Source organism: Tachyglossus aculeatus, chromosome Y4 (genome assembly GCF_015852505.1).
Source record: "Tachyglossus aculeatus isolate mTacAcu1 chromosome Y4, mTacAcu1.pri, whole genome shotgun sequence".
Taxonomy (NCBI): Eukaryota; Metazoa; Chordata; class Mammalia; order Monotremata; family Tachyglossidae; genus Tachyglossus; species Tachyglossus aculeatus.
The window spans coordinates 2,822,056-2,833,529 of NC_052096.1; the positions used below are offsets into that span (position 1 = coordinate 2,822,056).

Consider the following 11,474-nt stretch of genomic DNA (forward strand, 5'->3'; position numbering starts at 1 on the left):
AATTCATTCATTCAACCGTATTCACTCATTCATTCACTCACTCATTCATTCATTCAATCGTATTTTTTTATTCATTCATTCACTCAATCATATTCAATTGTATTTATTTATTCATTCATTCATTCACTCATTCATTCATTCAATCATATTTATCCATTCATTAATCATTCAATCATATTCAATCGTATTTATTCATTCATTCACTCATTCATTAAATCGTATTTATTTATTCATTCATTCACTCAATCATATTCAATCGTATTTATTTGTTCATTCATTCACTCACTCATTCATTCATTCAATCGTATTTATTCATTCATTCATCATTCAATTGTATTCAATCGTATTTATTCATTCATTCACTCACTCATTCATTCATTAAATCGTATTTATTTATTCATTCATTCCCTTCATATTCAATCGTATTTATTTATTCATTCATTCACTCACTCACTCATTCATTCATTCAATCGTATTTATTCATTCATTCACTCATTCATTCATTAAATCGTATTTACTTATTCATTCATTCACTCAATCATAGTCAATCGTATTTATTTGTTCATTCATTCACTCATTCATTCATTCATTCAATCGTATTCAATCGTATTTAATCATTCATTCACCCACTCATTCATTAAATCGCATTTATTCATTCATTCACTCAATCATATGCAATTCATTCATTCATTCAATTGTATTTATTGAGCACTTCCTGTGTACAGTGCACTGTACTAAGCGCTTGGGAAGTCCAAGTTGGCAACATATAGAGATGGTCCCTACCCAACAGCAGGGTCACAGTCTAGAAGGGGGAGACAGACAACAAAACAAAGCATATTAACAAAATGAAATAGAATAAATACGTACAAATAAAATAGAGTAATGAATACGTACAAACATATATACATATATACAGGTGCTGTGGGGAGGGGAAGGAGGTAAGGCGGGGGGATGGGGAGGGGGAGAAGAAGGAGGAAGCTCAGTGTGGGAAGGCCTACTGGAGGAGGTGAGCTCTCAGTAGGGCTTTGAAAGGAGGAAAAGATCTAGTTTGGCGGATGTGCGGAGGTCTAGAAAGGGCTGACAGTCTAGCTTAGCGTGGCTCAGTGCAAAGAGCCCGGGCTTTGGAGTCAGTGGTCAGGGGTTCAAATCCCGGCTCTGCCAATTCAGCTGTGTGACTCTGGGCAAGTCACTTAACTTGCCTGTGCCTCAGTTACCTCATCTGTAAAATGGGGATTGACTGTGAGTCCCCCGTGGGACAACCTGATCATCTTGTAACCTCCCCAGTGCTTAGAACAGTACTTTGCACATAGTAAACGCTTAATAAATGTCATTATTATTAGCTCCCTTCGTGGGGGGGGGGGGGCCTCTCAGGCCCACCGCCCTTCCCCCTGCCCCAGCCCTTCCCTTCATCATCATCATCAATCGTATTTATTGAGCGCTTACTATGTGCAGAGCACTGTACTAAGCGCTTGGGAAGTACAAATTGGCAACATATAGAGACAGTCCCTACCCAACAGTGGGCTCACAGTCTAAAAGGGGGAGACAGAGAACAAAACCAAACACACTAACAAAATAAAATAAATAGGATAGATATGTACAAGTAAAATAATCTCTACCTCCTTCTCCCCATCGCCCCACTCCTCTGCTCAGGGACCCTTGACCCCCAACCCCACTTCTTCCCCTCTAAGAGTTCCCACCCCCTCCCCGCAACATTCCCTGGCAGGGATCCTATGAGGTCACAGTGTGGAATCCTCCCCCCCCCCCCCCCCAGGACCCCTTCTCCCACCACCAAGGGAAGGGAGCCAGGGAGAACCGGGAGGAGCTCCGGCCTGGCCTCACCCGGGCCTCACCCCGGCCGGGCCTCAGTGCTCTGCCCACCCCAGTTGGCAAGACCCAGGGGCAGAAGCAGGCGCCCCCTCCCACCCCCGCCCTCACCCCCTCCTCCCCATCCCCACCCCGAGGGTCCCGGGAGGCGGGAGGGAGAGGCTATGCTGGGGGGGGCCCGGGATAGGCTAGGGAGGCTGAGAAAGGAGGCCCATGGAGAAGGCTAAAGGGGCCTCCACCTTGCTCCCTGAGCGGGCTGAAGCACGACCCCGGGGGATCCTGAAGGACCCCAGTTCCACCGTGATGATGAAAATCTTGCCTTCCGAGAAGTAGGGGCTGGGGCCTGGGGTAGGGGGAGGTGGGGTCCCTGGGGACTGAGGGCCACGGAGGGAGTGGGGACGGTCCGGGCGGGCTAATGGGGTGCGTGGCCTAGTGGACGGAGCTCTGGTCTGGGAGCCTGAAGACATCTAGACTGGAATCTCGTTGTGGCCAGGGAATGCGCTGTCATATTGTTCTGTTGTCCTCTCCCAAGGGCTTAGTATAGTGCTCTGCGCACAGTAAGTGCTCTATAAATACGACTGACTGACTGACTGTCTGCCTGACCTGGTTCTAATCCCGACTCTATTGCTTCTCTGCTGGGTGACCTTGGGCAAGTCGCTTCACTGCTCTGGGCCTCAGTTTCCCCATGTTCTCCCTCCCCCTTACACTGGGAGCCCCATGTGGGACAGGGACTATGTCCAGACCGATCATTCTGGTTTTCCCTCCAACGCTTAGCACAGTGCTGGGAACATTGCAAGTGCTTAACAAATGCCATAATTATTATCATTGTTGTTGCTGTTATTACTATTATTTTTACGAATTGGGAGCACCTGGGGAAATTGAGGTCTAAACATTTCTCCTCCAACCCTTGTGCTACCATGTCCCTCCTCTTCTTCTCCACTACTTCCTCCTCCATCTCCTCCTCCCACCTCTTTTCCTCCTCCTCCTCTCCCTCCTCCTCCCCACCTCCTTCTCCTCTTCCTCTTCTTTCTCCTCTCCCTTCTCTAACCCCTGTGCTGTCATGTCCCTCTTCCTCCTCCTCCACTTCCTCCTCCTCCTCACCTCTTCTTCCTCCCCCTCCCCCTCCACTATTTCCTCCTCTTACACTTCCTCCTCTTCCTCTTCCTCCCCACCTCCTCTTCTTCCTCCCCTTCCTCCTCCTTTTTCACCGTTTCCTCCTCCTTCACCTCCTCCTCTTCCCCTTCCTCCTCCTCCTCACCTCCTCCTCTTCATCCTTTCCCTTCTCCTCCACCCCCTGTGCTTCCATGTCCCTCTTCCTCTCCTCTTCCACTTCCTTCTCTTCCTCTTCCTCCCCGCCTCCTCTTCTTCCTCCCCTTCCTCCTCCTTTTTCACCGTTTCCTCCTCCTCCACCTCCTCCTCTTCCTCTTCCTCCTCCTCCTCCTCACCTCCTCTTCTTCATCCTCTCCCTTCTCCTCCACTCCCGTGCTTCCATGTCTCTCTTCCTCTCCTTCTCTTCCACTTCCTCCTCCCACCTCTTTTCCTCCGCCTCTCCCTCCTCCTCCCCACCTCCTTCTCCTCTTCCTCTTCTTTCTCCTCTCCCTTCTCTAACCCCTGTGCTGTCATGTCCCTCTTCCTCCTCCTCCACTTCCTCCTCCTCCTTCACTATTTCCTCCTCTTCCTCTTCCTCCCCCCTCTTCTTCCTCCCCTTCCTCCCCCCTCTTCTTCCTCCCCTTCCTCCTCCTTTTTCACCGTTTCCTCCTCCTCCACCTTCTCTTCCCCTTCCTCCTCCTTCTCCTCACCTCCTCCTCTTCATCCTTTCCCTTCTCCTCCACTCCCTGTGCTTCCATGTCCCTCTTCCTCTCCTCCTCTTCCACTTCCTCCTCTTCCTCCACCACTTCCTCCTCTTCCTCCCCACCTCCTCCTCCTTCTCCACCTTCTCCTCTTTCCCCTCCTCCTCTCCTCCTCCTCCCGCTCCTCCCATTTGCTCCTCCCTCCCCCTCCGGGTCCCGGTCCTCCCCCTCTTTTTCCCGGTCCTCCCCATCCCCAGGAAGAAGTCTCAGCACTGGGATGAGATGAACATCCTGGCTACGTACCACCCGTTGGGGAAGGACTATGGCTTCATGGAGGTTGATGAGCCCAACACCCCGTTTTGCAGGTGCCCTCCCCTGGCCCCCCCGGCCTCTCTGCTCCCCACCTCCCGACCCTCAGGCCCTCCACTCCCCTATCTCCTGCCCGGATGGACATTCCCCAGGTCACCCCAGTAAAGTGCAGTGACCCGTTAGACTGGCAGCCCCCTGAGGGCCGGGATGCTAAAAATGCTACCTCTCCTTCCTCTCTGGGTCTTCTCCTCCTCCTCCTCCCTGAGCCCCTGTCCATCCCCTCCCTTAACCCCGAGCTCAGGCCCCAGTCAGCCTGTGACCCCGGGGGCTCCGAGGGCCACAGGGCGGCCTGAGGGTCAGGATTTGCGGGGTGATACCTGCTCCCCCACACCCAACCCCTCCCCGATTTCAGGTCGCAAGACAGCAGTGAGGACCTCAGCGCGGGGACATCCCATGCTGTGACCCCCGAGTCACTGGCTGAAAGGTGATGAGGCTTCTGGGAGGCAGGGGAGGGGAGATGCAGCCCCCCACAGCTAACACTTCCAACCTCACCCCCACCTCAAATATCGACAACCTCCCGCGGGCAGAGCCCAGTTTTCCCCGGGGGACTTACAAATTATTCAGCATTCCAGAGAATCCGCATGGCCTAGTGGATGGAGCACAGGCCTGGGAGTTAGAAGGACCTGGGTTCCAATTCTGACTAGGGACACTCTTTTTTTTAAAATGATATTTTTAAAGTGCTTACTATGTGCCAAGCGCTGTACTAAGTGCCGGGATAGATACAAGCTAATCAGGTTGGGCACAATCCCTGTGGAGCTTATACTCTTAATCCCCATTTCACAGATGAGGTCACTGAGGCCCAGAGAAGTGAAGCGATTTGCACAAGGTGACACAGCACACAAATGGCAGAGTCGGGATAAGAACTCCCAGTCAGTCAGTCAATGGTATTTACTGAGTGCTTACTGTGTGCAGAGCACTGTACTGAGCGCTTGGGAGAGTCCAATACAATAATAAACGGACACATTCCCTGCCCACAACAAGCTCATGCTCTATCCACTAGGCCAAGCTGCTTCCGAGAGCCCTGTGTGGGGACTGGACTCTGTCCTGTCTGATAAGCTTAGATCTAGTGGAAAGAGCCCGGGCTTTGGAGTCAGAGGTCACGGGTTCAAATCCCAGCTCCCCCAACTGTCAGCTGTGTGACTTTGGGCAAGTCACTTCACTTCTCTGGGCCTCAGTTCCCCCATCTGTAAAATGGGGATGAAGACCGTGAGCCCCCCGTGGGACAACCTGATCACCCTGTAACTTCCTCAGCGCTTAGAACAGTGCTTTGCACATAGTAAGCGCTTAATAAATGCCATCATTATTATTATTATCTACCCCAGCGCTTAGCGCAGTGCCTGGCACATAGTAAGCGCTTAACATATGCCGTAAAAAAATCCCCGTTGTCCCACCCCACCAGGTTTGCAGCCGTGAAAGGTCTACCCCCGAAGGTCCTCCTGGTCGGCGACAACAGTAGCTCAGACTCCAGGGACAGCTCCAGTGTATCAAAGCCTTGTGAGGCCCGTGGAAGGGAGGCCTCAGTGTGGGATGGGGGGAGGCAGGGGGTCTGGCCTAGGACCCTCAGGAAGGGGTGAGGGGGTCAGAGGGCTCGGTCCCGGGTCCCGCAGAGAGAGGGGTGGAGGTGAAGGAGCGTCCGGGCCCCTCACAGAGGGTTGGGGGTGGTCAGAGGGCCTGGCCTTGAGTCCCACAGAGATAGGGCTGGGAGGTGAAGGAGCATTTGGGCCCCTCAGGGCGAGTAGGGGGGTCAGAGGGCCTGAGATAGGGCTAGTGGGGAGGGGGACTGGGATGCCCAGGCCCTCGGGGCACAGCACATGGCTGAGCTGGCTGCCCCGGTGGGCCCGCTTCCCCCCTTCTCCCCTCCCTCCCTCTCAGCAGCTTCCAAGGAATTCGAGAAGCTGCGCAAATCCCACTACGATGAGGGCAAGTTCCTGAAAGGCCAAAGGCCCAGGCTGGACGAGGAAGACGAGGAGCCGCGTGGTAGGTCCCCGGGGTGGCGGGCGGCGGGGAGGCGTCTGGCCGGCCACAGCCTCCTATCTGGGCCGGACCCCCAGGATAAATAATTCCCAGTGGAGGCTCCAGTGAACCCACTGTCCTGAACCAGTCCATAGCCCTTCTGAAAGCGCCAAGCATCAATGGGATAATAATAATGATGATGATGGTATTTGTTAAGCACTTACAAGTCACTTCACTTCTCTGTGCCTCAGTTCCCTCATCTGTAAAATGGGGATTAAGATTGTGAGCCCCACGTGGGATAACCTGATCACCTTGTATCCATCCCACTGCTTAGAACAGTGCTTTGCACATAGTAAGCGCTTAACAAATACCACCCTTATGTGCCAAGCACTGTTCTAAGGAAGCTGTGGGCACTCTAGGATGGGACTCCACAAGCCAATCAGTCAGGATAGACACATCTCTGGGGCTTTCCTTGGAGTCAGTGGGGTCATCTGGATGCCGGGGGAACCATGCAATTGAGAAGCAGAGTGGCTTTAGTGGATAAAAGCACAGGCCTGGGAATCAGAAGGACCTGGGTTCTAAACTTGGCTCCACCACATATCTGCTGGGTGACCTTGGGCTGGTCACTTCACTTCTCTGGGCCTCAGTCACCTCATTTGTAAAATGCGGATAAGAGCGTGAATGACTTTGTCTGACCTGATTAACCTGTATCTACCCCAGTGCTCAGAACAGTGCTTGGCACATAATAAACACTTAACAAGTAACAATAATAATAATAATAATGGCATTTATTAAGCGCTTACTATGTGCAAAGCACTGTTCTAAGCGCTGGGGAGGTCACAAGGTGACCAGGTACCCTAATTATTATTGAGAGGCCTCTCATAGATCAGTCAGTCGTATTTATTGAGCGCTTACTCAGTACTCAATATTGAGCAATTACTTATGTTTGGTTCTGTTCTCTGTCTCCCCCTTTTAGACTGTGAGCCCACTGTTGGGTAGGGACTGTCTCTATATGTTGCCAACTTGTACTTCCCAAGCGCTTAGTACAGTGCTCTGCACACAGGAAGCGCTCAATAAATACGATTGACTGATTGATTGATTACTGCGTGCAGAGCACTAGACTAAGCCCTTGGGAGAGCCCATTATGACCATCAGTAGACGCATTCCCTGCCCACAATGAGCTTACAGTCTAGAAGGGGAGACAGACATTAATAGAAATAAATAAATGATGGAGATGGGCATAAGTACCGCGGGCTGGGAAAGGGGTGAATAAAGGGAGCAAGTCAGGGAGACACAGAAGGGTGAGGGAGAAGAGGAAAGGAAGGCTTAATCAGGGAAGGCATCTAGGAGGTGATATGCCTTCAAGAAGAATTTGAAGGCCGGGAGAGTCATTGTCTGTCAGATAGGAGGGAAGATGTTTCAGGTCAGAGGCGGGAAGTGGATGAGAGGTCGGTGGCAAGATAGATGAGATCGAGGTTCGGTGAGTACGTTGGCGTTAGAGGAGCCAAGTGTGCAGGTTGGGTTGTATTAGGAGAGTAGCCAGGTGAGGGACGAGGGGGCAAGGCAAAGGAGTGCTTTAAAGCCGATGGTGAGGAGATTTTATTTGATGCTGAGGTGGATGGACAAACACTGGAGGTTCTTGAGGAGTGAGGAAATAACGGCCTGAATGTTTTCGTAGAAAAATGATACGTCCAGCCCAAGGAGAGCCCAGATAAAGGGCTTTCACCTTCCTCTCCTTCCTCTCTCCCTCACTCCCACCTCACTCTTCCCTCCCTATCTTTCTTTCTCTCTCCCTCCTTCTCCTTCCTCCCTTTTTGCATCCCTCTCCCTCCTCTTTCCTCCTTCCTCCCTCTCTGCTCCCTCCCTCTTCTTCCTCCGCCCTCCCTTTCCCTTCTTCTTCCCCCTCCTCCTCCCTTTCCTTCTTTTTCCCTCCTCCTCCTTCCTCCCTCCTCCCTCTCCCTTCTTCCTCTCCACCCTCCCGTCTCCTTCTCCTTCCTCTCCACTCCTCTCTTCTCTCTCTCCTCCTCCCTTTCCCTCTCTTCTCTCTCCCCTCTCTCCCTCCTCTTCCCATATCCCTCCATCAGTCCATTAGTAGTGTTCACTGAGCAACCTCTACTGTGCGGGCCAGAGTGCTGTATTAAGCACTTTGGAGGGTACAATACAATAGCAGACAAGATCCCTGCCTACAAGGAGTTTACAATCTACATACATCTCCAACTTGACTAGCTCCCTACTCCCGCTTCTCCCTCCCCTACCGACCCCCTTCCATCTATTGGATTAGGGGGCTTTAGAGTGGGGGTCGTCCTTTGCGGGGGGGTCAACCCTGGACGGGAACCCACAGGATGTCCCCATCACTAGGGAGGAGGAGGTAGAGGCTTTAGCAGGAGACAGGGAACCGTGTAAATTTGGGGGAGGAGGTGTAACGTGTAGGAACAAGGGGAGACCCTCAGGGCTGGTGAGGGGGTAATGGGTAGGAATGAGGGGACCTCAGGTCTGGGGGGGGCATAATGTGAAGGAACGAGGGGAGTCCCCAGGGCTCGCGGGGGGCTGGGAGCGGGGCCTGGGCCTGGTTTGGGACTCCCTCAGCTTAAGAGAAATGGGGATTAGGGGTGGGAAGCAGTGGGAGAGACTGGGCTGAGTGGGGGGAGTTGGAGATCCTCAGATTCCATCGGGGGCCCGGGTCTTCCCCCCGCCCCCCGCCCCCTCGACCCCGGGGTAGAGTGGGACTTTGAACGTCGAAGGAGAGCTTACTATAGCAAAGGCCAGTACCTCAGGTCCGGATCCAGCGTGGCACCCGAAGGCTCTTCCGATGAAGACGCCAATGAGAGTAAGAGGTTGTGGGTGGGAAGGGTGGTAGGGGAAGGGGAGGGGAGGGGCTGTGGCTTAGTGGAAAGGGCCCGGCCTTCAGAGAGGACCCGGGTTCTGATCCCAACTCCGTTACTTCTTCGTTGTGTGACCCGGGCAAGTCCCTTCAACTTCTCTGGGCCTCCGTTCCTTCCTCCGCAAAACGGGCATTAAGACTGTGAGCCCCGTGTGGGCCAGGGACTGGGTCCAACCTGATGAGCTGGTATCTACCCCAGCGCTTAGTACAGTGCCCGGGGCAGAGGGAGCGCTTAACAAGTACCATTTTGAAAAAAGGGAGGGGAGCTAGGAGGTGTGGGAGGGGGTGGGGATGGAGGGAGCGGAAAGCTGCTAGGCAGGATCTCTGGGGGTCTCCTCCCCCACTCCAACCCCCACGGCCCCTGATCGTGAGCCCCCCAGACTTGACCGGTACTTGCGGCAAAAAGAAGAAAGAGAAAGGACGGGAGGCCCACCGGGTTGGGCAGGACAGCTCCCGGAAGGTGCCGGCGAAGTCGGGAGGCCCATCGCAGCCCAGTGAGCCCTCACCACCTCGGGGGTCCCCCCTCGGGCCCCTCCCCACCAACCCAACCCCCTAACTCTCCCCTGGCGGTCCCAGCCCCTCTTTCAGCCCTTCCCTCTCCCGGGAGCTGTTGGGGGGCTCTCCTCCGGACCCCTCCCCTGCCACATCTCACATTGTGCCTTCATCCCCACCCCGGGGGGGGGGTCCCATCCCCTGAGTTCATTGTCCGCATCCCTCCCCAGGCTCTGCCCCCTCCTCCTCCCTCCACACCTCCCGCCCCAAGTCTAGTGGTAGCCGGCTCATGGCCAGCTGGTTCCACTGGCTGGAGACGAAGGGGCTCAAATGGCGGGGCCCGGGTGAGACGGAGAAGGAGGAGGGCAGCAGCCAGGCAACGTCGCAGACCAAGCAGCCTAGTAAGTAACCCAGAAACTGGGGTCTCCGAGGAGGGCTGGATTGCAGGGGAAGGGGGGCTCACTACATCTCCTAGAAGCCTCTGGAGCAGCAGAATGGCTTTGGTCATCATCAATCGTATTTATTGAGCGCTTACTATGTGCAGAGCATGACAGTGCTCTGCACATAGTAAGCGCTCAATAAATACGATTGATGATGATGATGATGATGATGATCCCAGGGCTTTCTGGGAGCTACTGGGAGGTAGAGTCCTGACCCAGGGAGGCACTGAGGTCTCCGGGAACGTAAGGGACTCCATCTCCACGAAAAGACCACGGGCTTGGGAGTCAGAGGTCACGGGTTCAAATCCCGGCTCCGCCACTTGTCAGCTGTGCGACTTTGGGCAAGTCACTTCACTTCTCTGGGCCTCAGTGACCTCATCTGGAAAATGGGGGTGAAGACTGTGAGCCCCGTTGGGTCAATCTGATCACCTTGTATCCTCCCCGGCGCTTAGAACAGTGCTTTGCACGTAGTAAGCGCTTAACTAATGCCATCGTTATTATTATTATCTCCCAGCAGCCAGTGGGGCTGGATGGTGGCCAAGGGAATGGAGACCCACTTTTGGACCCCCTGCCCCCCACCCTCACAGAAAGTCTGGGTCAATCGATCCGTCGAGCAGGAGAAGAAGGAATAAAGAGCTGAGACTAGTGGTGGGGAGTGAGGTTAGACCAAAGGAAGGGGCGGGGCCGGCAATGGACGGGAGTAAGGTAAGAACTAGGGGGTGGGCTGAGGCTGAAGCGGAAGGCTGAGGGAAGCAGGACAGCTCGGGAAACCAAGAGAAGGCCTTCCCCCAAAACGGTTCCACTGGAAGAGACACCCCTTCTCCACCTCTGTGTGCTCCTGGGGATGGGTACCCAGGCTGTGGGAGAGGCTGGAAGAACTTGGAAGAGGGAATGAGAGGGAGGATCTTCCGGGACTCAGCATATCAGCGGGTTTAGGATCGAGATGCGCTGCCCTAAAACTTCTAGCCCCCCGCTTCTGGACCCCCATCTTTAGCCAGCTACTCCCCCCCGACAGACTCTGATCAGCTTTCAGCCCCCGACCCCCGCCCCTCAGCCCACCGCCAGCCCCCAGCCAACGTCTGGTCAGCTCTAGGCCTGCCCCCTCTCAGCTGGCCCCCAACCAGCCTCTGTCAGCTCCTGGCCAGTCCACTCAGTCAGTGGTATTTATTGAGCGCTTACTGTGCGCAGAGCACTGAACTAAGCATTTGGGAGAGTACAATAGAACAGACACACTCCCTGCCTACAACGAGCTTCCAATCTAGAAGGGGAGACAGACATTAATAGAAAGAAAGAAATGACAGGTATGAACACCCCCCAGCCAGCCCCCAGTCCCAGATCGGGTCCCAGCCCCCTGCCCGCCTCTGGATTGGCCTCCCAGTCCTCAGTTTCCCCGGCCAGCTGGTGGGTGAGGGGACTAGAGATCTGATCCGTGGCTATTTTCTCCCCCAGCTGCCACCTCAGAGAGAGTTCTGCTTCGTCGTCTCGATGGGTCCCGCCCACGCTGAGCTCATGGGGACTCCGGTCCCCCAACATCCGTCCGCACCCCTGCTCACCCACCACCCCCGAAACATCCCACTGCATCTGTGCTGGAGCCAGGAGGAGGAGGAGGAGGAAGAGGAAGAGGAGAGGTGGCCCCGGAAGACTGATGGGGGTGGGGACTCTCCCCCAAAGCCAAGAACAGTGGAGAAAAACAGATAATAAAGAGACAAGAAGCAGGCCCTGGGG

The 11,474-nt window shown here is 54.3% G+C and overlaps 1 protein-coding gene across 2 annotated transcripts; it reads left to right on the forward strand.

Annotated features, from left to right (window-relative positions):
• Window positions 1-1,947: 1,947 nt before the first annotated feature.
• LOC119947311 (putative protein phosphatase inhibitor 2-like protein 1) lies at window positions 1,948-11,466 on the forward strand. 2 transcript variants are annotated; one of them, XM_038768939.1, is made up of 9 exons: window positions 1,948-2,153; window positions 3,872-3,979; window positions 4,336-4,407; window positions 5,383-5,477; window positions 5,856-5,960; window positions 8,656-8,763; window positions 9,198-9,311; window positions 9,540-9,710; window positions 11,199-11,466. In XM_038768939.1, the coding sequence occupies exons 1-9, from the start codon at window positions 2,038-2,040 to the stop codon at window positions 11,252-11,254; spliced, it is 945 nt and encodes a 314-aa protein (XP_038624867.1). In that variant the 5' UTR covers window positions 1,948-2,037; the 3' UTR covers window positions 11,255-11,466. The 2 variants fall into 2 exon arrangements, with proteins under 2 accessions (XP_038624867.1, XP_038624869.1); XM_038768941.1 differs by having other exon boundaries at window positions 5,859-5,960.
• Window positions 11,467-11,474: the final 8 nt, after the last annotated feature.

Coding starts and splice junctions, on each gene's coding strand:
- LOC119947311 (XM_038768939.1), top strand. CDS start 2,038: ATGGAGAAGGCTAAAGGGGCCTCCACCTTGCTCCCTGAGCGGGCTGAA. Junction 5,478..5,855: donor CTCCAGTGTATCAAAGCCTT/GTGAGGCCCGTG, acceptor CCTCCCTCTCAG/CAGCTTCCAAGGAATTCGAG. Junction 9,312..9,539: donor GGGAGGCCCATCGCAGCCCA/GTGAGCCCTCAC, acceptor ATCCCTCCCCAG/GCTCTGCCCCCTCCTCCTCC.